Genomic DNA, 25881 nt, shown 5'->3' on the forward strand with positions numbered 1-25881 from the left:
TGCAAAACATACAGAGACTTACTACACATAGCAAATACCTTTTCGGTCGGTTCCTAAATAAGCTCCTCTTATAAGTACTTTTATTTGCTGGTACCATTACATCATATGGATAGCACTGGTTTTAAAAATGGTCCATTGAAATCCCTCTTAAATGTCTTCAGCCCTCTGAATGTAGATGGACCTTAAATTTCTAAGGTGTCTAAATATAATTTCTGAGATAATTTACTATCAAAGATGATGTTGAGGTATTGATACGATGAAGCTTCCTCTACCACTTGTTTGCCAGTCCACCATGTGAATGGTTTACTTTTTGCACAAACAACAGTGTTCCTGCTTTTTCCATGTAAATACCAACTGATTAACTTCACAATTTGTAATAAAAGTTGTTACTTTCCTTTGGAGCCATACTTGTGTCATGTTCAGTACGGAAAGGAGGTACAGCAGACAGAGCACGCAATGACCTCCTCATTTTAGGTGAAAAAGACAGGGAATACTGTAAAATTCCTGAGATGTCTGCTTGCTGTCATCTGTGAAGTAGTAAGAATTTTCTCGCTGTCACAAGTAAGCAATGATCTCCGCACTGTCACCTATGTGTGAGTTAATAAAATTCTCCTCACTGTCATCAGTGAATGAGTTAGTAATAATCCTCTCACTGTCATAAGTAAGCAATACTCTCTGTGCTGTCAGTGGTGAATGTGCTAGTAATATTCTTTTCATTGTTATGAGTAAGCAATAATCTCATGTATGTGTGAGTTAGTAATAGTCTCCTGTTCTGAATGAGTGTGTTTGTAATAATCTCTTTACTGCTAAGAATGAGTGAGTTAGTAATAATCTCACTGTCATGAGTAGTAATAATCTCCCCTCTGTCATATGTGTGTGAGTTACCAATAATCTCCTTGCTGTCATTGGTGAGTGAGTTAGTAATAATCTTCTCACTATCATGAGTAAGTAATTATCTTCTCACTGTCATGAGTAAGCAATAATCTTCTCACTGTCATGAGTAAGCAATAATCCTCTCACTGTCATAAGTAAAAAATAATCTCCTTACTGTCATCAATGAGTGAGTAAGTAATAATTTCTTCACCATCATGTGTATGTGAATTAGTAATAATCTCTACGCTGGCATCAGCGAATGAGTTAATAATAATCTTCTTGCTGTCATGAGTAAGCAATCTCCTACCTGTCATATGTGCATGAGTTAGTAATAATCTTGCCAGTCATTGCTGAATAAATTAGTAATAATCTTCTCAATGTCATGAGTAAGTAATAAGTAATAATTTCCTAGCTGCCATCAGTGAATGAGTTAGTACTAATCTTCTCACCCTCATGAATAAGCAAGAATCTCCTAACTGCAATCTATGCATGAGTTAGTAATAATCCTCTCACTGTCATAAGTAACAATCTCATTGCTGTCATTGGATGAATGACTGAGAAGTAATCTTCTCGATGTCATGAGTAAGCAATACTCTCCTCACTGTCATATATGTATGAGTTAGTAATACTCTTACCACTGTCATGAGTAAGTAACACATATATGTGCAGTCGTCCGTGAACGAGTGAATAATAATCTTCTCACTGTCATGAGTAAGTAATAACCTCCTCACCTGAACATATATATCAGTTAGAATAATCTTCTCACTGTCATGAGTAAACAATAATCATCTCTCCGCCATGAGTGCATGAATTAGTAATAATCTCTTCACTGTCATCGGAGAATAAATTAAATAAATAATTATCTCCTTGCACTCATAAATAAGTAATAATCTCACTGACAGGTCTGGATTAGTGATAATCTAGTTGCTGCTATCAGTGAATGAGTTAGTAATAATCCCACTTTCATGGTTGAGTGACTTCGTAAAAATCTATCATGGTTGAGTGAGTTTGTAATCATCTATCAATCTATCATGGATGAGTGAGTTATCTAATCTGGGTTGGATGCCTCTGTTGCTGGTTTTACTATGTGGGTATGGCCAAGTTTGAGTGACATGCATTTCTTTGTAATTTGGCATTAGAGACTAAGAGGAAATGCTGCAACTGCCACTAGTCGAAATGCACACTCATTCTCTGTTTCTTCAAGTTGAGATTGTTGACTGTTAACCACAAAAAACTATGGGGGTGATTCTGACCCCGGCGGTCTTAGACCGCCGGGGCCAGGGTCGGCGGGAGCACCGCCGACAGGCCGGCGGTGCCCCGCAGGGCATTCTGACCGCGGCGCTTTGGCCGCGGTCAGTGCAGGAAAACCGGCGGTCTCCCGCCGGTTTTCCGCTGCCCCTAAGAATCCTCCAAGGCGGCGCAGCTCGCTGCGCCGCCGAGGGGATTCTGACCCCCCCTACCGCCATCCTGTTCATGGCGGGAAAGCCGCCATGAACAGGATGGCGGTAGGGGGGGTCGCGGGGCCCCTGGGGGCCCCTGCCGTGCCCATGCCAATGGCATGGGCACGGCAGGGGCCCCCGTAAGAGGGCCCCGCAAAGTATTTCAGTGTCTGCCTTGCAGACACTGAAATACGCGACGGGTGCCACTGCACCCGTCGCACCTTCCCACTCCGCCGGCTCGATTACGAGCCGGCATCCTCGTGGGAAGGGAGTTTTTCCCTGGGCTGGCGGGCGGTCTTTTGGAGACCACCCGCCAGCCCAGGGAAAAACTCATAATACCCTCCGCGGTCTTCTGACCGCGGAGCGGTATAATGGAGGGCGGAATTCTGGCGGGCGGCCTCCGCCGCCCGCCAGAATCAGAATCACCCCCTATATGATATGAGACCTAGACCAGCAGAAATAAAAAAATGGGGTTGATTTAGAGACAGAATTTTCTGTCACAAATGCAATGGAGTACCCTGCCCACCAAACCAATGGTCTGCCCACCTCATATAGAGAAGGATGGACGGTCAACCTTCCCCCAGCACAGCACCCATGGAGCCCATTCAATAGTTTGAATGAGTTTCAACTTTTCTCCGACTTGTGAGACAACAGATTACCAGATACTGGTGTCTATAGAGAGCCATACCTGAAACAAGCTGGGATGCAAGAAAAGAGATTAATTCTAAAGAAATTCATAACAGTGCAAGAATGCACAAACCAAGCAGCATACAATCTGAACATACAATTGTATGCAAGTTATTGTGGCCTTGCATCACCATTGAGTACAACAAATTGGTTTAGCCTATGTTTCTTCATATTTAAGAGTCACAGCACATACGCTGTGCCTAATCACAAAATTATTGAAAATTTATTATTATTTTTATTGAAAAAATATTGAAAATCTAGTCTACAAAAATGTGAACAATCTGAGGGGACAACACCCTAAGGTGAATTTCTCACACTTATACATCTAGTTATTTAGCAAAAGTATTTGCCCATAGTTTTTTTCACACATTTTTTTAACTTTTCAAACATTATTCAAATATTTCATATCACTATAACATACAATAAGTAATTTATTTGATAATGACTTATCATAGATCGCTTAGTGGCGTTATACATTTATGCTACAAGAACGCAATTTACCAAATAGCCACCACTGTCGATAGTGCGGCATTAACATATCACTAACACAGTGCGTCATCACATGATTATATGTAGCAGTCTAGTGTGTTATGTGGACCAGTTTGTCTTGTAGGGGTTTCAGAGAGGTGGCATAAGAGGATTTAAAACTTTTTGCCAACAATTTGAATATGTTATTCCAATCAGCAGATTGTATGTTTGTAGGAAATCAAAGGGCCCGCTTTGTGTGATATTTAATTCCCTTTCTTACCAGTGCCCAAACAGACCATGTGTGATGTAAAACCATAGATTTTCACATACCTGTTCAAGTCCTGAATAGTTGGGCTTGTAGGTAGCAATCATAACGGTGCTGGCACTAAACACTAGTATGTGTTCACTAGAGTTTGCTCCTGTTTATTTTTTGTGTTATCAGTGTTGGTGAGTGGGGCAATGCTATAGACTAGCGGGTGAAGTGGTTTATTCGGCCAGAAAAAGATGGTAGTCTCCCTCATCTCAAGTGGGGCCTCCTTACAAAGGTAACTTTACAAGTGAGTAAATCGAACGTGTAAATGTACTCTTACACTTTGCAGTAAATGTATTCGTTGTGGCTATACAACACTTCAGAGTATACATTTACTACAAAGTGTATACTTAGAGGGGTGGAGCCAACTTCACAACCTGGAGTAAATCCAGCACTACAAATGGCCAACCACTGGTACTCCAACACCCCCACACCCATAGAAAATAATGGAGACAGGTACTTAAAATAGAATCCTATAAAATATAATATTAACATAATTAATGTATTTCATTTAAAAAAAAACATAAATACATTTTATTTAATGTAAAAATGATCTATGAATAAAAATATTTTATGATAAAGTAGTTTATTATTTTTTGTGAAATGTAAATATTAATGTAACTATTTAAAAGTAATTATATTCATTTAAATTAATTCTGTATGCAACTGTTTGTAATTTTAATATATAATAGGTATCTGTAAACATTTTACACTTGGGAGTTTTTTTTAAATAAATATTTAAATAAATAATGTCAATTTGATATTTAATCAAAAATTAGCTTAATGGTGCAAAGTTACTAGTAGTAACTTTTCACACTTAGGTGGAGCTTTTCACCTCCGGGATGCATATGGTAAAGTATGGGGAAAAATAAAAAGGGTATTCAACTTTCAAACAAGTTAGTAAAGATATTCTTATGTACAGTATTAATGTAAATCAATTTTACATACCTATTTTAAATATAGTATAAAATAAAAATATTACAGAACTATTAACCTTTTAAAATAAATATCTAATTATTTTAATCTATCTGTTGAGAGCCTACAGGTGTCGCCTTAGGGTACGGGGAACCGAAAGCTGGGAGTAGTGAGTCAGATGTCTGACGTCTGACATGAGTGAATCCCATAGTTGATGAACTGCTTCACTGCTACAGGAAGCAGCTTTCTATCTGTGACATTATGCTCAATTTATACTTAGAAAAAGCACAGCTAAAACTGTTGTTTCCCAAATACATGCAATTTGGGTTGAAATATCTGAATAATGAGCTGCAACAAGGAACAATCAGATGCTCACAGCCTCATGTCCATTTCCCTTCTGTTGGGTCATTTTCTTCACAAAGTAGCTGAACAAGTTACAGAAACTTCATTCCTTTTCCAAATAGTAAATATATGATTGGTGTTTGTCTCTTATTGATTGCAGAACTGGTTATCACATCAGGTGGAAAGAACATTGCCCCAGTTCCAATTGAGAACAATCTAAAAAAGGAGGTGCCCATCATCAGTAACTGCATCTTAGTAGGCGACAAGAGAAACTTCTTGTCTATGCTGATCACTATGAAGGTAAGTACAGTTTGCCTATGCTGAAAAGTCTAAAGGTAGAGGTAAGACATCCCTCAGATGCATCCATCTGAAAGACAAGTGGGAGGAGCTGTCTTTCTGATCACTATGAAGACTGTAGGGATGAGGTTTTATGAGATGATTACCCTACAAGACATGTGGAACAACACATGCCTGCTGATTTCTGCTCAGGTAGAAGAACATGGTGCCTGGAGAAAATATTGATTTAAAATATCGGGAGACAAAAATATCGGAAATTAAATATCGTGACACACCAATATTGTAATGCACAAATATCATTGACAAAAATATAATATTTTGAGGTAAATAACATTGTAAATAATATCAGTGCTTCAAAGCTGCAGCCCAGTCACAGAAAACAGCAATATCCTAGGGGTGGGCACTACAGGACGTAGCAGGAGATGGCCCTGAGTGGTGGCAATCTCCAGAGCCCAGAGCCATCGTTGAAGAAGCCTTTCGGAGGTTGTGATCCCTGAGGCTTGGGGTACGAAACAGACCCCCTTAACATTATTTAGTATTAGCCCTTGGGAGGTGGTGATCTCTGGGGCTGCGGGGGGGCCTGAGTGCCCCCTCCACCCAATTTCTTAAATGGACTGGGGGTGGTGGTCCCTAGGGCTGGGGAGGAGCCCGAGCAGCCCCCTCCATGTTATAAAAGCATTTTTTCCCCAGGGGTGCTGGGGGCTGTGCGGCCCCCAACTCATTTTTCATTATCTCCCCGGGGAGGTGGTGGTGCCTTGGGCTGTGGGGGAGCCTATGCTTTTTAAACACAAAGTACTGTGGAATTACGAACCCATCTTTAATTAGTGGTAAAACCTTTTTAAAAGAAATGCTTTTTAGACCTGGGGGTGACCCTTCGGGACCAGCACCAGAGCTAAAGGCTCCGGGTGTTCATACCCTGGCCCTTCTTTTTTTTTTTTTTTTTCTGGGACTAGGCTTCAGCTGAGTCCCAAGATGAGATCGGGAGGGGCTGCAAATCCTTCGCGTTCCTAGATATAAGAATTTGGATTTCCTTACATTTCTCAAAAACTACTGAATAGACTTACACCAAATAACAAAAAAGGCTCCGTCTGGACCAAGAGCTACCTTTCTGTCATATTTGATGCAATTCCGTCCAGTGGTTTTTGCGCTATTGAGTAAAATTTTTCCTAAGGGAATTAACATTGAAAACACTCTAAATTTCAACCCCCCTTTATCTCAGCCCCCGTTTGACAGATCACCCTAAAACTTCCTCAGACAGCAGCTCAGATGACTGTTGAATCTTTTTTGGAAAATTAATTGAAGATTTGTCAAGTGACGCCAAAGATATAGGCAAGCAAAAACAGCTTTTTCTTTAGAAACTAGGTCCTAGCTATAACTACCTAGTGGTGACTGCCACTACACAATTAATCAAAATCTAAATATATATATATGTTCAATGGCATGTGTAGCTGCAGATACACATGCTGTGCACATCCCGCCATCTGGTGTTGGGCTCGGAGTGTTACAAGTTGTTTTTCTTCGAAGAAGTCTTTTCGAGTCACGAGATCGAGGGACTAAGCCCATTTCGGCTCCATTGCGCATGGGCGTCGACTCCATCTTAGATTGTTTTTTTTCCGCCATCGGGTTCGGACGTGTTCCTTTTCGCTCCGTGTTTCGGGTTGGAAAGTTAGTTAGAATCTCGGAAAAATCATCGGTATTGTTTGCGTTCGGTATTGGGTTAGTTACAACAGATCGACACCGACTTTTGAAGAGCTCCGGTGACCCTTCGGGGTTTTTTCGATTCCCCGTCGGGGCCTGGTCGGCCCGGCCACGTGTCTCTTCAATGCTGATGGAACGGACCCCATTCTGCTTCTGCCCAAAATGTCATAACAAGTATCCGTATACAGATCAGCATCTGGTCTGTAACTTGTGTCTGTCTCCAGAGCACAAGGAGGATGCCTGTGAAGCCTGTCGAGCGTTTCGGTCGAGGAAGACATTAAGAGACCGAAGAGCGAGAAGACTGCAGATGGCGTAGGCGCCGACAGGACAAGGGCGTTTCGAGAAGGAAGAGGAAACCTTCTCCATCCAGAAATCGGACTCGGACGAGCTCGAGCCCGAAGAAACGCCGAAAACCGTGAGTAAGACATCAAAACATAAAACTCACGAGAAGATAACAAAAGCCCAGGGGACGCCACCGCCAACAGGCCATGGCTTAACCCGAAAAATAGGTGACCGATCATCGGCACCGAAAAAAGGGCATGCTTGTGGCAAAGTCATCCGACTCCGGTTGAGATACCGCCACACAGCAATCTCGGGCCCGAGACAGCGGCTCCGAGCAGATTCGGCACCGAGACAGTGGCACCGAAATGGGTCGCACCGAGACACCACGACGCCGAAAATAAAAAAGGTTTCCTCGGAGCCCAAAAAGGCGACCGAAAAGGTTTCGGTTCCGAAACATCCAGCCTCGGAACCGAAAACTGGTTCCTACACAGAGGAACAGGGATTGTCCTCCCAGATGCAAGGACATAAGTTTGGAGAGGAACTTGAATCAGTAGAGCCAGACTACACTCAAAGAAGGCTCCCCATTCAAAAAGACACAGGGAAGATAAGCACTCTTCCCCCAATTAAGATGAAAAGAAGACTTGCATTTCAAGAAAAGGACAAGCAGCCACAGGCAAAGGTGGCAAGACAAACAACTCCACCACCATCAATGCACACATCACCGGTAGCCACTCCACCACTGATGCAATCCCCGACTCATACTGCAATGAGTCAAGATGATCCCGACGCATGGGACCTTTATGATGCTCCTGTATCAGATAACAGCCCAGACTGTTACCCTGCGAGGCCGTCGCCACCTGAAGACAGTACATCCTACACGCAGGTGGTCTCAAGGGCAGCTGCTTTTAGTAACATCACCTTGCATTCAGAACCAATTGAGGATGACTTTTTGTTTAATACACTATCCTCCACTCATAGCCAATACCAAAGCTTACCTATGCTCCCGGGAATGCTGAAACATTCCAAACAAATATTTCAGGATCCTGTAAAAGGCAGAGCCATAACTCCAAGAGTGGAGAAGAAGTACAAGCCACCGCCACCAGACCCTGCTTATATTATGCAGCAATTAACACCAGACTCTGTGGTTGTCGGGGCAGCTCGCAAGAGAGCAAACTCTCATACCTCGGGAGACGCACCACCTCCAGACAAGGAGAGTCGCAAATTTGATGCTGTGGGCAAAAGGGTTGCAGCACAAGCAGCAAACCAATGGCGCATTGCCAACTCACAAGCACTTTTGGCAAGATACGATAGAGCTCATTGGGACGAAATGCAGCATTTCATAGAACACTTACCCAAAGAGTTCCAGAAAAGGGCACAACAAGTGGTGGAAGAAGGACAAAGTATCTCCAATAATCAGATACGGTCAGCAATGGATGCAGCAGATACGGCTGCAAGGACAGTAAATACTGCAATAACGATAAGGAGACACGCATGGTTGAGTACGTCAGGATTCAAGCCGGAAATACAACAAGCCGTGCTGAATATGACCTTTAATGAACAGCAGTTGTTTGGGCCGGAAGTCGATACTGCTATTGAGAAACTCAAAAAAGATACTGATACGGCAAAAGCCATGGGCGCCCTCTACTCCCCACAGAGCAGAGGCACATTTTGCAAAACACAATTTAGGGGAGGGTTTCGAGGTCAACCTACAGAGGCCACAACCTCACAAGCAAGGCCCACTTATCAAAGCCAATATCAGCGGGGAAGTTTTCGGGGACAATATAGAGGGGGACAATTCCAAAAGAATAGAGGGAAGTTCCAAAGCCCCAAAACTCCTCCAAACAAGCAGTGACTTCCAAGTCACTCATCCCCAACACATAACATCTGTGGGGGGGAGACTAAGCAAATTTTACAAACATTGGGAGGAGATAACAACAGACACTTGGGTACTGGCAATTATCCAGCATTGTTATTGCATAGAATTTCTCAATTTCCCTCCAAACGTCCCACCGAAAACACACAATATGTCAAAACAACATATAGATCTTCTAAGACTAGAAGTTCTGGCATTGCTACAGAAAGAAGCAATAGAATTAGTACCAAACCAACAGAAAGGAACAGGAGTTTACTCTCTGTACTTTCTCATACCCAAAAAAGACAAGAGTCTGAGACCTATATTAGATCTCAGAACATTAAATACCTACATCAAATCAGATCACTTTCACATGGTGACATTACAGGACGTAATCCCACTGCTCAAACAACAAGACTACATGACAACACTAGACCTAAAGGATGCATATTTCCATATACCGATACATCCTTCACACAGAAAGTACTTAAGGTTTGTATTCCAAGGGGTACATTACCAATTCAAGGTGTTGCCATTCGGAATAACACCTGCGCCAAGAGTTTTTACAAAATGCCTGGCAGTCTTAGCTGCACATATCAGAAGGCAGCAAATACATGTGTTCCCGTACCTAGACGATTGGTTAATCAAAACCAACACGCTAGAACGGTGTTCACAACACACAAAGTATGTCATAGAAACCCTCCACAAACTAGGTTTCTCAATCAACTACACAAAGTCACACCTTCTGCCGTGTCAAACACAGCAATACTTAGGGGCGACAATCAACACAGCAAAAGGGATTGCCACTCCAAGTCCACAAAGGGTTCAGGCATTTCACAATGTAATACAGGCCATGTATCCAAAACAAAAAATACAAGTCAAAATGGTGATGAAACTGCTGGGCATGATGTCCTCATGCATAGCCATTGTCCCAAACGCAAGGTTGCACATGCGGCCCTTACAACAGTGCCTAGCATCACAATGGTCACAGGCACAGGGTCAACTTATAGATCTGGTGTTGGTAGACCGCCAAACATACACCTCGCTTCAATGGTGGAACAGTATAAATTTAAACCAAGCGCGGCCTTTCCAAGACCCAGTGCCACAATATGTAATAACGACAGATGCCTCCATGATAGGGTGGGGAGCACACCTCAGTCAACACAGCATCCAAGGACAATGGGACACTCAGCAAAAACAGTTTCACATAAATCACTTAGAACTATTGGCAGTATTTCTAGCGCTGAAAGCATTTCAACCCATAATAAGCCACAAACACATTCTTGTCAAAACAGACAACATGACAACGATGTATTACCTAAACAAACAGGGAGGGACACACTCAACACAGTTGTGTCTCCTGGCACAGAAAATATGACATTGTGCGATTCACAACCACATTCGCCTAATAGCACAATTTATTCCAGGAATTCAGAATCAGTTTGCAGACAATCTCTCTCGGGATCACCAACAGATCCACGAATGGGAGATTCACCCCTAAATACCGAACACTTACTTCCAGAGTTGGGGAACACCACAAATAGATCTATTAGCAACAAAGGAAAACGCAAAATGCCAAAACTTCGCATCCAGGTACCCACAAGATCAGTCTCAGGGCAATGCGTTATCGATGAGTTGGTCAGGGATATTTGCTTATGCTTTTCCCCCTCTCCCACTCCTTCCATATCTGGTAAACAAGTTGAGTCAAAACAAACTCAGACTCATACTAATAGCGCCAACATGGGCAAGACAACCTTGGTACACAACACTACTAGACCTCTCAGTAGTGCCTCATGTCAAACTACCAAACAGACCAGATCTGTTAACGCAACACAAACAACAGATCAGACACCCAAATCCAGCATCGCTGAATCTAGCAATTTGGCTCCTGAAGTCCTAGAGTTCGGACACTTAGACCTTACACAGGAATGTATGGAGGTCATAAAACAAGCTAGGAAACCTACCACTAGACATTGCTATGCAAATAACTGGAAAAGATTTGTTTATTACTGCCATAATAATCAAATTCAACCCTTACACGCATCTGCCAAAGACATCGTAAGATACTTACTACATTTACAAAAGTCAAAGCTAGCTTTTTCTTCCATTAAGATACATCTTACCGCAATTTCAGCTTACCTGCAAATTACGCACTCAACTTCACTATTTAGGATACTAGTCATAAAAGCGTTTATCGAAGGCCTAAAGAGAATTATACCACCAAGAACACCACCAGTTCCTTCATGGAACCTCAACATTGTCTTAACACGACTCATGGGTCCACCTTTTGAGCCCATGCACTCTTGTGAAATGCAATACTTAACATGGAAAGTTGCATTTTTAATTGCCATCACATCTTTAAGAAGAGTAAGTGAGATTCAAGCATTTACCATACAAGAACCATTTATTCAAATACACAAGCATAAAGTAGTTCTACGAACAAATCCTAAATTTTTACCAAAAGTCATATCACCGTTCCACTTGAATCAAACAGTAGAATTACCAGTGTTCTTCCCACAGCCAGATTCTGTAGCTGAAAGAGCACTACATACATTAGACATTAAAAGAGCGTTAATGTACTACATTGACAGAACAAAACTAATTCGAAAAACAAAACAATTATTTATTGCTTTCCAAAAACCTCATACAGGAAATCTAATTTCTAAACAAGGCATTGCTAGATGGATAGTTAAGTGCATTCAAACCTGTTATCTTAAAGCAAAAAAGAGAACTGCCTATTACACCAAAGGCACACTCAACTAGAAAGAAAGGTGCTACCATGGCCTTTCTAGGAAATATTCCAATGACCGAAATATGTAAGGCAGCTACATGGTCTACGCCTCATACATTTACCAAGCACTACTGTGTAGATGTGTTAACGGCACAACAAGCCACAGTAGGTCAAGCAGTACTACGAACATTGTTTCAAACAACTTCAACTCCAACAGGCTGAACCACCGCTTTTGGGGAGATAACTGCTTAATAGTCTATGCACAGCATGTGTATCTGCAGCTACACATGCCACCGAACCGAAAATGTCACTTACCCAGTGTACATCTGTTTGTGGCATTAGTCGCTGCAGATTCACATGCGCCCACCCACCTCCCCGGGAGCCTGTAGCCGTTTAGAAGTTGATCTTGAACATTTGTAAATTTATAAATATATTACTTTAAACTACATTATGTACACACATATTCACTCCATTGCAGGGGCACTGTTACTAGCATACACAACTCCTACCTCACCCTCTGCGGGGAAAACAATCTAAGATGGAGTCGACGCCCATGCGCAATGGAGCCGAAATGGGAGGAGTCCCTCGATCTCGTGACTCGAAAAGACTTCTTCGAAGAAAAACAACTTGTAACACTCCGAGCCCAACACCAGGTGGCGGGATGTGCACAGCATGTGAATCTGCAGCGACTAATGCCACGAACAGATGTACACTGGGTAAGTGACATTTTCCATATATATATATATAAATACATGCTAAACACTCCCTGCCATTCATCTGACTACGTTCGCCTAGCAAGGTCGGTGCTCGGCAGCTGGTGCAGGGCCCGCTGAATATCATAAAGCGCCTTTCTATTAGTACTGAAGAAAGGAAAGCTTGCACTCCAAATCATGTCAATCAATAAAAATGTATTTCAAATCGGCTGATGCGTTTCAGCCGTTGCAGGCTTCCTCATAGCCGTAAATCAATACCAATGCTCCAACCACCCTTAGAAACTATATTATGCAGTTTCATAGACATAGAAAAGAAACTATCCCGCTTTCAACATGGATGGTATGAAATGTTCATTTTTCAATTATGCAGTATTAAACCAAAACATCGCCCACAGTTTTGACATACATCGACAGAAATTGGAATTTATATAAATAAATAAATAAAAGTAAAAATAAAATAATTTTATGTATATTTGAAACAGACTAAATATTATTTATGAGATCGCCATTCTCTTTGCTGCTTATAAATCGTATTGAGTGGGTCTAGATCAAAATAAAATAGACTCGAGGCCGAGTGGCAGAAACATATTAAACCAAAGCATCACCCGCAGTTTTACCATGGAAAAATAAATGACATTAGTTTACCTCACAACATACTAAATAAAGTAAACTAAAAATATTAGCATAATAGTCACTCTGTTCACTCTTGGTCTCAGATTTAGCAGGTCTATGAGTGGTTATAATATTAGCATTCCTACTTTCATATTAATCTCTCTGCCCAGTGGCAATAAACTATTCCTACCCTTCCATGATCCACACATCATACAACAGATCTTGAAGCGGGAGACATGTTTCAACCGTTACGGTTTTATCATAGTCTGAAATTAAATGATGGGAACATAATGATGGAAAACAACCTTTTAACAGAACATTTGAGCGAAAAGACCCAATTTTGTGACACCTATGCAATTAGCCACCATCTTTAAATCTACATCATCAGAACTCAAATTTAAATTCTCATCCCACATGTAGAAAACATTCTTCATCTTGTTGAATCCCCGCAGATGTCTACTGTTTAATCTGATAATATATTCGGATTCCATCTTCCTGAGAGTGTATTCCCTGTCTCCTCCTCTCAGAGTCAGCATCACCCTCTCAATTCCGAAAAAGACATGCCATCAATCTTTCCATTATTTACTTGTCTACAGTGTCATGCCAAAGGATGACTCATATTATGGTGCTCATAAAATGGTACTACCCACATACAGGAGTCCACACGGACAGGTTATAACATAAAAAACAATGTCAGAATTGCAGTTAATACATTTCTTAATTCTCACTTCTTTGCCTGTGGGTAAATCATATGTCTTACTATTAGAGCCATGTGCACAAGCCTTGCATTTGGTACATCTATAAAAACCATGCTGACCTCCAAATAATGTGTCCTCCTGTTTGGTCATGTAGCTGTGTACCAGCATGTCCACAATGAACTGCTTTTCCTGTGTGTAATTTTAGGACAAGGACTCACCAACTGACCTATCACTTTATCTGCTCTTATCAAGTGCCAGCACTTGTCCTAATCTTCATCACCTGATCCGAATCCGAATTGTAAATGGTGATACATCTCACTGTATTTTCTTCTCTTTTTTGTTGTTTGGGGATAAGGAGACTGTTTCACTGCACCTTAGAGACCTTTTCACAGGCATCCTTAATCACTTTTGCTGGATACCCCCTGGATCTAAATCTCCCAACTATATTCATTTGTTCTTTTTGAAAAGTCTGAACCGCACTGCTTTCCCTCTTGGCTCTAAGTAGTTCACCATACGGAATACTCCACTTCACTTTTGGTGGGTGGTGGTTTTTTGCATGCAAAATAGTGTTGCGTGCAGTGCTTTTTCTGAAGAGACTAGAATGAAGGGTCTCCCCTTCCACTGTAATTAAAACATCCAAGAACTCCATAGAGAATCTCACTTTTATGTGTAAATTGTAAGTTAAAATCATTGTCTGATAGTGTCAAGGAGTCCGGATCCTCGGGGTTTGCGCCTGTTCCCAATATGTCCACCTCTTGGCAGCTCCAAACTCTACTAGCCGTTATAGCACAGAGTTAAAGAATGGCCAAGTGGGGGAAGGGGTTTTGGGTTGGGAACAGCGGGAAGCAGACCTGTGGAAGGAAAAGTTAAGAACACAATAATCAGATTATACACTTTGACTTTCATAGATTTTGTTAAGGATAGCTATGGACTGATAACATGAATGATCAAGAGCTTTTATGTATCATAACCTTATTAGCTCTGAGTACCTGGAAAATAAATAAGGATTATGCAAGCTTTGATGAGAGCGTTTCTTTAGAATACAATCTGAGGCTCTGAACCTTGAACTAAGTCAAGTTGTTCTTTGAATAGAAACTACTTAATAACAGTGATCGATAAACACATTCGTTTTCAGGAATAATATGTGTTAGGTTCATGAATGATACTGCAAAGGCACACTATAACAGTAATCAATGAGCTGGTTTTTAGGAATAAACTGTGATAATCTCATGAATGATACTACTAGGACACACTTTGTCTGGATCTTCAAGATTCGATTGCTTAGGAATTATTGTACACTTTAAATATCAAAACTGTGCATCAGGATTTCAATGTCTAGAAATGATCGTGCTTTCTGCCGATCTGAAACACAATGCCAAGAATAACATTCACCCTCTGCCATTGATTCAACCATCAGGATCTAAATGTCAAAATGCGATCGATCACTCTGCCCATCTGAGTTGCACGTTTTAATTGCCAAGACTGAATCGCGCACACTGCTGCTGATTCAACCACCAAGGTTTAAATGCCAGGATACGATCGCGCACTCTGCCGATCCGAACTGTGAAAGTTAAATGCCAAGAATGATTTGTGCACACTGTTGCTGATTCAACCATCAAGGTTTAAATGCCAGAATATGATCGTGCACACTGCCGATCCGAACTGTGAAAGTTAAATGCCCAGAATGAATTGTGCACATTGTTGCAATTCAACCATCAAGAGTTAAATGCCAAAATACGATCGCGCACACTGCCGATCCGAACTGCAAGAGTTAAATGCCAAGAAAAACATCGCACATGCGATGTAACCAAAAGGCCCAAAACTCGAGTATTTCTGAAAACGGAGTCGGGGGCCTAACCCGACCTCCGTCTTACCGCCCTGCTTGAAGATCACCAAAGGAAATGAAGACAGGGCCTGGAAATCCTAGATAGGCCTTCTGCACAGGATATAAATATCCTTAAATAGCCCCAGGCCCCGCCCACGTGCCACACCCAGCCAGGCTGCAGGAAGGGATTCTAGAAAGGCTTAGAATAGGGACCACGCCCTAACCACACCCTGTAGTACTGCAGCAAAGCCTTGAAAATAAGCAATACATTGCAAACAGCATTAATGATGTTTCAACATGAATCTCTGCAATGCAAACGGTTAACATAATACATTAATACATAATTCATGAATTATTACATTTCATAAGAGTTAGTTTATTGCATTACGTCGCCCGTAGAGTGTGCACTGTCCTGATGTTGACAGATAGTCATGCGAAAAAATTGTGCAAAATTCTCTCTGCTCCATCCAAAATAATAAATAAATGAACAATTTATCTTGTCCAAAAATAATATGTTTCATCCATTCTTCATTTTCTTCAGACATCACATGTTGGGTCTCCCACCATCCCGTGAATAGACAGTCATAGCTTGGAACAAAACAGCTCCCCATCGCCGTCCCCGTAACCTGTCTGTACCTTTGGGCCTCATATAAAAAATAGTTATAATCTTAACATTTCGAAGAGCATTTTAGAATGGTCATATAGACTTAATGAATTATCTCTGAAAAAGTTTTCAAATGCCTTAATGCCTAGATCATGTTCGATACATGTGTATAGCGATACCTCATTTACAGTGACCATAATATAACTCAATTTCCAAGGGATATCCTGTATTTTGGTGATAAAATCCGTACTGTCCCTACAGTAAGAGAGAAGACTTAGGACATAAGGACATAAAAATGATCAAGATATGTAGGAGTGTTTTCAAGGAGGCTACCCTTTGCTGAAATTATGGGCCTACCAGGTGGATTGTTGGTGTCTTTATGAATTTTTGGCAACATATGTAATCAAGGTGCCACTTGTTTCTTTATTACAAAATATTGCATTTCATCATCTGTGAGGAGGCCATGATCGTACCGATTAGAGAGCAAAGAATGATGACAAAACAGAGCACTTATATGCCATTACTGTTGACCTCTCATAACTGTCTGATAATACTAGTTGTCTTCTTGCTTCTTGTTGGTATTTCTTGGCAATCCCATAACACCACATTACCACCTTCGTCTGCTGGTTTGAATATGAAAGATGTGTTGAGTGCTTTGCGTTGGCCGGTGTAAGATTGTTCGCAAAAGTATTCTTGTTCTCCTTCCACAGTCTCATTAAATCAAATATCACAGCATCATGGAAAGGTTTAAAATTATCATGAGGGGTAGAAGGGTTGCATCTGGACTTTGACCTGAACATGCTATCACTCGTCCTGCCCATCTACAGTCCGGAATCACAAAGTAACTCTCTTTCGGTATCCCACAAATTGCCCCCTACTTCCAATTCTTTCAGAGCAGCCAAACCTTCAATATCCCCACTACACAATTCTTTGGACAAGTCCATGGAATCCACATCTGTATCCACATTACACTTATGTAGACCAGGCTTATCCTTTTGTTCAGTAAATATTTTTAAAAACTTCAATTTCCTGATAAAGTGAAAAATAGCAATACGAGTTTTGCCATAGTCAAAGTTGGCCATAGGACAAAGGATAATCTAAGTTCTAATAAGGAGCGTTCATCAGGGGTTAAAACATGGGAGGAAATGTTAACAACCATAAGTTTATACTCACCTATTATTTTTTCAGTTTGCTCTGCCGGTGCTTTTCCCATGTGGCATGTCGTTTCTTCTCAGATGTTCCACCTCCCCTGTTTTTTCTCTGTCGCTGCTTCCTCCTGTTCCTCTTGGGGGCTTTCTCTGGAGGCGTTGATTCAACTGTAAAAAACGGTGTTCCTCCTAAGTAGTAAAAGGCTGCCCTAAGGAGCTACTTACAACTGGTTGGTCTTCTAGGTCATAAATGTTTTCTGAACTTGACCTTGACGGTATTAGCTCCTGTTGTCTTAAAGATTCACTTCTCGTTGCATCATATTTTTTGCCAAACATCAGTATGTGACCCATAGAATAATCAATTTTATCGCTTAGAAACTTTCTTTTCTTCTTCATCTTGATTTCTTCCTCATATTTCGATAATCTCGTCTCCATCTCTTTGAGGAAAGTCAAAATTTCTTATTTTGCTGGAATCTTTAGTACCAATAGAAAGGCATTTTACTATATATATAGATATATGTGAGAGAGAGAGAGAGAGAGAGAGAGAGAGAGAGAGAGAGAGAGTATGTTTCATCTGATCATCCCAAATACAATATAAATACACATTTTTCAAAAACTAACTTATTGCATTCATTACTTAAAAGGGATCATAATCTGAACAGATGAGTTAAGCCTGCAATGCAGCTATTCATTTCAAGGCCCCATAATTCACCTATTCATCGGAGCATAAATCAGTCTTAAAACATACATTACAAGTTCACATATGACCAGGAACCAAATTATTTATAATACATCTTTACAAAAAACAATATCCAGCAATTGCCAAGTGACCCATCTCATCTCCTAGAACCGCTGAACCCTGTATTTAAAGATCAGATATGAAATGCATAGATCCCTGTAAGGCTATCTCGTGAAATATTATGCAAACCCAGTAGCATAATGGGCTATAGTATTGCTGTACAAAAGGGCTGAACGAGAAAACAACACACAAATTTTGTGCCCAAACTCCCCAGTGGCTAAATAATTATGCTTCCCCAACAACTAAAAGAAAAAAAATAAGCAAAATATCCATTATCTGAGAGCATGTCAACATGTAAATCAATAGTATTGTTTGCACGGGGGCAAAATGGCAGTTACCCCTGTCTCAGTTATCAGTCAACAGAATAGCATTTTAACACTGTCATAAATCCTCATCAATATTCTTTTGAAATTATACAATATGAACATAGAGTTGTTAATCCTTGTTAAGGCCACCCGGGTCCTTGGTACCAAGTAGAATTATATACGGAGATTCTAGCTTCCTCAAGTTGCGTTCCCTGTCATCTCCTCTCGCGCTGGTCAAGACCCTGTCAATGCCAAAAATGAGACCTTGTCAGGATTAGATGCATTCATAAGGAGGCAATGTCTGGCCACTGGGTGCTTAATCCCTTGTTCTTTATGGCCCGTAGATGTTCAAGGATCCTTTTACTCACCAGAAAGATTGCATGTTTAGGAGGTCCCTGTGTGAAAGAGCAATGCCGGGTTCCACAGGAGACGAGGAGCTGTCTCGGACCGTGGGGGCCCTGAGGCTCCCCCGTGGTCCCATAGCACACTGGGTGCCCTGGGGGGCACCCAGGAGACATGGTCAGGCCCTTGGAGAAGGGTCCCCAGGGCTGAAATCAGCCCGGGGAGGAGGGGGTGTGTGGTTCCCCTCCCTCATTGAATTGTAGTGGGCCCGGGGGATGGGGTCCCTGTGGCCGAACCCCTCCTGGACAATGGACATTTACCCACCATGAAAGTACTCCAGTTGGGTAGACGTTTTGTGCAAAACTGTGTATTCTTGTTGGATAAACAAGCAGGTGAGCTTCTGTTCTGTCCATGAAGCTCATTTCACAGAAATTAAACCACAACAGGAAGCACTTACAAATATAAACATAGTATTAGAAGACAGAGCATAGAAGCTCCACTTCTGGAAAGGACAAATTATCCTAACTCCTGGGCTTTGGAATGGCAGGCCAAGCGTATTTACCCGGCGACTCCATATTAAAAAATTACATGAAATCCTTTGAGGAGGTGAAGGCATCTTTGATCTATTGGAGCTCTGTCTGCTTGGTACTATGCAAAGGTTTCACGCCTTTTGCCAGGATGATGGACAGCTCACCAAAGGGACACCCAGTTCATTTCCTGATGATTTTGGTGAAACGATCTTGATTCCAAGGAATATGAGGATATCCCCACCAAACAAAGAAGCACTTAAGTGTCATAGCTAAGAGGAAGGATTCTGGTTTGGTGGAGATTTACGTCTTCGTAGTCTTTTTGACCTTTCTATAGGATGATTCTTGTTATCACAGAATTCTGGAGAAAGACGCACGGGGAACAATCACATTGCCAAACGCACAGAAGGTCGCTGGGGACATTTACTTGTGTTTGATTATGCAGCTGTAGTGTATACTACATGCTAGACATTTACCCAACTAGGTAGCACTTACTAACTAACCAGTATAAAGTACTTCAGTTGGGGATACATTTTGTACAAAACTGTGGACTAGATAAACAGGCAGTGCGGTTCCTTTGCGGCCGAGTCACTTACGTAGCTACTGACACACCCACACAAACACCCACTCACAGATGCACTCACTCACTCAGACACTCATGCACCACTCAGAGACTCATGTACTCAAACACAGACCTACTCTGACACTCACACACCCGCCCATAGACCCACTTAGACACTCTTGCACCCACTCACAGACCTACTCAGACATTCACAAACCCACTCATAGACCCTCTCAGATATTAACGAACCCACTCACAGACCCACTCAGGCTCACGCATCCACTCACAGGCCTATTCGGGGACTCATGCACTCACTCAGAAACTCATGCACTCACTTATAGATGCACTCAGATACTCATGTGCCCACTCACAGACCTACTCGGACAGTCACGCACTCACTCACAGATCCACTTAGACACTCACGCACCCATTCACAGACCTACTAAGAGACTGACGCACCCACTCACAGACCTACCCAGACACTCACACCCCCACTGACAGACCAAATCAGACATTCTCACACCCACTCACAGACCTACTGAGACACTTATGCATTCACTCACACACTCACTGTCAAATGCTAGTGGTTACTATTAGGAAATAAAATTAAAAATTCACTTAAGAAAACAAAGGTTACAGGGTCATTATAGTTAGCAAACATTAAAAAAAAAACCTTAGAAATTCACTGAAAAATACTAAGGTTACAGGGACGTTATAGTTAGGCTCAAATTACACTTGACAAAACCAGTGAAATTTAGTAGTTATAGTTACCTGAGCTAATCATAACCTATGCCCCTGCAATGCACTGCTATCAGGACTGCTTTACGTGGCCACAAGGAACAACAGCGTGATCTTGCTAGTTTTTTTTCTTTCAATTTATTTGTCAAGAAAAGTCCAGTTAGAAGTTTACAATGCTAATAGCTCTAACTTGAGCACATGCGAGACCCGTTGCATTTCAAATGCTTGTTTTAAACTGGTGAGGAGTCCTTTTGTGGTGTTTTCACTGTGTTATTGTGTCTGTTTGTACAAAAGCTACCAAGGGGGCCAGTAGGACTTATCTTAGGTGTGTGATTCCGTTACCCTGACTAAAGTGAGGGTCCCTACTTGGACAGGATGTAAACTGACTGCCAACTGAAGACCCCATTTCAAACACTGGTAATCAGAGGTGAGGTTAGGACTTGCATTTGTACTTGGCATACAGTGATTGTTGTACACTACTGTTTTAATGCAGACCATTACACAACTACATTCTGTTTTTTTTCTTTGATTTTTGCTTTCCTTTTTTGTCCTTTTTGGGATCTCTCTGCCTTTTGAAACTTTGCACCTTGTTGATCTTTATCCACAAACATGTCTCAGTCTGGGGAGCCATCAGCAGTTGCTACAAATGTGGCTTTTGAGCTGGAGAAATTGAAGGATTACACAGTAACCCAGCTCAAGCAGTTTTGCAAGGAGTTCAAGTGTCCAATCAAAAAATCCACCAAGAAGGAGGAGCTGCAAATGGCGCTGAGAGCCAGGTTGGCAGCAAAACAGTGCACAGATCAGAGGAGAATGGATGGGGAGGTGCATAGCATACATGGTGATTTGATGGATAACCTGGACCTGCCTGGAAGGAGGCAGGCTGCAGTGCTTCTTCTAAAAGGGTTGACCCCAGAGGAGTAGAGGGACGGACAGGAAATGAGAAGGTACCATTTGCAGCTTGAGAAGCTCAAGCTAGAATTGGACAAAATGGATACAGAGGCAGAAGCAAAGAAAATTGCAATGGCCTCGGAGGAGAGGAAAATTTTCTTAGCTCATGAGCTGAGCTTAAAGAAGCTGGATCTGAAAGGCAGGTCTAGCAAAGATGGTGGCAGCAATACCACAGTGCAATCTGCAAGGAAGGTGCACATTCCCAATCATCTAGTGCAGGATTATAAGAGGGAGGATGACATATACTTGTGGTTCGAGAGGTATGAGTCAGGTCTCCATATCAACATGGTTCCTGAGGTACACTGGGGGGCAGGTCAGTGAAAACACTTTGAGGCAGAGGGGAGGGTCAACTTGACAGCCCTCAGGGGCTCACCTATTCTACCATAAGGGACGCCCTACTCACTAGTTATGGTGTCACTCCAGAGCAGTACAAGAAAAGGTTAGGTCTTACTAGAAGGGGCATTCTCTAACTTGGTTGGAGTGTGTTTATTCTTTTTGCAGAGCACTGAATGGGTGGGTGAAGGGCAACAAGGTAACAACTTATGAGGGGCTATACAATTTGAATGCATGGCAGCACTTGTATAGTCTCTGTTTTTCAAAGGTGCGCCAACACATGAGTGACAGCAAGCTCACTCACTACAGGAAGCTTGCCCAGTAGGCGGACCGCTGTGAGAATACTAGGGTCCAAAAGTGGTATGGGGAGACTCTGCCAAGGGTGGGCAGGGTCCCCATCAGAAGAAATAGGGGGTCTAAGTGTAAACAAACAGAGGGAGTTCTCAAAGGGCCCTAACCTAGTTCCCATGGTAAGGATGGGTTTCCTGGAATAGACTGGGAGGGATGAGCTGACACATGATCGTGAAAGAGCTGTGACACAATACAGTCTCCAATCTCCTAGAGTGTGGCTGGGGCAGGGCAAGGAAGAGTCAGGGTCTTGTGCACTACAAAGAATTTCCTTTGAGGTTTGCCTACTTCAAAAGCAGACATGAGTAAAGGTATTGCACTGCTGACCCCACAATTTTAGAACACTTTGTGATCAAGAGGAACCTCTGCCCAGGAGAAGAGCTGTGAAAGGGAGTACTGTACCTTTGCTGTGTGTGCTTTGCTGGGTTGGTCAACAGTTGCTGCTTCTGCCTTAGAGAATACAAAGACTGGACACTGTGCTGTGAATCTGCTTGTGAGGTTTCTCCAAGGGTTTCATCTGAACTTGCATCCTGTTAAGAAGTCTCAGGGACATTAAATAATTCATCCGCCAGCACCTGGGCTCTCTTGCTGAGACACCCTGACTTGCCAAGTGGTGCCATAACCAGTCCCTGGACCCCTAGAAGGAGAAGCTGGCAGAACCTGAGTGAAGATCCACGCACCAAAGCTGAGTGCAGCACCTGCCACGCAGCTTTAAAATCGATGCAGCACCTGCTTCACAGCTGTAGAAATCAATGCATCGCCAGCTCAGTGCGACTTTACCGTTGCCATGCATCCGGATTTTCAATGCATCGTCCATGGGCGTCAAACTCTTCAACATCACTGCAATGACCCAATGCTGCTTGTCCGGAAACCAATGCATCCTTTCCCTGTGAGAAAAGAATCAATGCATTGCTTACCCGGTGAGGAAAGAATCAACACACGGCCTCACTTGAAAGTAAGAAATCAATGTTTTGCTTGCTTTTCCTGTGCACTCTCGTCCCTGCAGCTTTATTTTTGATGCATGACAGGTTCTTGGCGCTAAAACAACTCATTCATTGATTCTTATGGATTAACACTCTTTTTACTTTAAAATTTGAAATCTTTACTGGTGTATTTTGGTTTCTGTCATTTTGGTCTTGTTTGATTTAGATAAATATTGGCTATTTTTCTAAACTGGTGTGGAGTCCTTTTGTGGTGTTTTCACTGTGTTACTGTGTGTGTTTGTACAAATACGTAACACATTGCCTCTGAGATAAGCCTGACTGCTTGTGCCAAGCTACCAAGGGGGTGAGCAGGGGTTATCTTAGGTGTGTGACTCCCTACTTGTACAGGGTGTAAGCTGACTGCCAAGTAGAGATCCCATTTCTAACATGGAGCAAATGCTATAGAGGGCTGAATTTCACACATCATAGGCTTGATATGGTGGAAGAAATGAATTGATTGAATTCTACTTTTCAGTCTCCAGAATTGGTAGGATTTTCAGTTATCACTGAGCTCTAAATCTGGACCCACATTTTCTGATTAAAGATAGAACTTATGTTAAAAGAGATGCATTTTTTAAAACTATTTCTTGAGGTACCCTTTTTCCTCAGTGAAAGGTACGTTGGAGCAGAGCAAATGTCCATGGAGTAGAGATTGACATTGTAAGTGTCAGAATTACTCATTGATGACGCATTCTCTGCTCATTCGGTATACAATATTACTCAGACATTAGTTCTGTGAGTACAGCATTGGTGGTGTTAAGCTACTGACTTTATAGGCAATCAGCAGTTTGGTCAGTGATGAGATCAGTGCATTTTTAGTTTACACCTGACTATTTATCTCATATTGAGTAGGTTCTATTAAATTTGTGCTGGACAGCATTGATTGGTGTTGGGCGTGGGTGAGTTTATGTATCCATTTGACATTTTTTTATTTATTAGGACTTTTGAGATTTGTGGTCGCAATAGATGGTGAGCTTTTTAGCTTGAGAAGGACATTTGATTATGTGAGGTTTGACACAATTGGTTGCCCATTTGAGAAGAATTGTAAGTAGCTGTTGGTGTATTGGGGTCTGAATTGCAAATGCCAGTGATCTTGTCTGTATCTGAGTGTGAATACAGTAGTAAATGTAAGAGAATAGCTAGTGCTGAAGGTGGTTGCTAATGAGTGGATTTGTTAAGTGGTTTATAAGTAGTTATTGTGTTTTGTGGTGTGATACATGATTGTGCATGATTGAGACATTAATGAATGGCATAAGTGGAAGGGTAGAACTGTAAATAAAGTCACTGGTGCTGTGAGTGGCTGAAAGTGAAGGTCTAGTAAGCCACAGACGATGAGTGGTGTAATGTGTGACTTTCGGGTAATGACTGACTGTCAGATGTCTTATGGCCAATGATGAATGATAACTGGTATTATGAGTTACTTGAAAAGAGATGGAGCTGTGGTGAAATGTATCTTATGAAAATGAGGAGGATTGTGTTGCAAAGGGCTGAGAAAAGGCAGCCTAGCAGATAGATGGATGTCTGTTTTGCTACATTTTTTAAGGTAAATGCGCCATGCAAAAAGCACATTGCGATGCTCATTCCCATTTTGCGAGTCGGTAACGTGGTTACCGACTCGCAAAATGGGAATGCAACTCGCAAATAGGAAGGGGTGTTCCCCTTCCTATTTGCGATTCACATTGCAATGTAGTATTGCTTTGTGACCGCGAACGCAGTTGCAAAGCAATTCACAGTTACCGCCAGTGTCACACTGGTGGTAACCCATTCGCAAAAGGGAAGGGGTCCCCTATGTGGATGGCCCTGAAAATATGGACCACTGCCTGCTCTGAAAAAATTAAACAAAAACAATTCATTTTTTCGTTTGTATTGCAACTCGTTTTCCTTTAAAGAAAACGGGCTGCAATACAAAAAAAAAAAAATGCTTTATTTAAAAGCATTCACAGACATGGTGGTCTGCTGTCTCCAGCAGGCCACCATCCCTGTGAGTGCTGCGAATCACAAGGGGGGCGCATATTGCGACCCACCTCATTAATATTAATGAGGTGGGTCTTTGCGACCCCCTTGCTATTCGCAGATGGTGTCAGGGACACCAACCTGCATCCGGAGTTGCGACTCACAAATTGCGAGTCGCTCAGGCTCGCAATTTGCGAGTCGCAAACCCAAAATTTCATGCATCTGGCCCTTAGTGTGCATTATCCCCAAGATGGCATGTTCACTTAACTTAGGAGCGTTTGTTGAGTCAAGTTTATCAGTAGGGTCCGCTTCCGATCCCTCATGACACCCCCACTCGATGTATGTAAAAGTTTCTTAGCGGTTGGCGGACAAAGGAGTATGCATAGCATATATATATATATATATATATATATATATATATATATATATATATATATAGTACCTAGTGGCGGTCGCCACTAGGTAGTTATAGTTAGGAGCTAGTTTATATAGAAAGAGCTGTTTTTTACTTGCCTATATCTTTGGTGCCACTTGACGAATCTTCACAAA

General features: G+C 41.9%; 1 protein-coding gene across 4 annotated transcripts in view; it reads left to right on the plus strand.

Moving 5' to 3' along the window:
* LOC138251810 (long-chain-fatty-acid--CoA ligase ACSBG2-like) overlaps positions 1–25881 on the plus strand; it is a 152839-nt gene that overhangs the window by 111271 nt on the left and 15687 nt on the right. For all 4 annotated transcript variants that reach the window (XM_069205684.1, XM_069205680.1, XM_069205683.1 and 1 more), the window contains one exon: positions 5195–5334. In XM_069205684.1, coding sequence (XP_069061785.1) covers positions 5195–5334 — 140 coding nt within the window. The remainder of the gene's footprint in view (positions 1–5194; positions 5335–25881) is intronic.

Source organism: Pleurodeles waltl, chromosome 1_2 (genome assembly GCF_031143425.1).
Source record: "Pleurodeles waltl isolate 20211129_DDA chromosome 1_2, aPleWal1.hap1.20221129, whole genome shotgun sequence".
NCBI lineage: Eukaryota > Metazoa > Chordata > Amphibia > Caudata > Salamandridae > Pleurodeles > Pleurodeles waltl.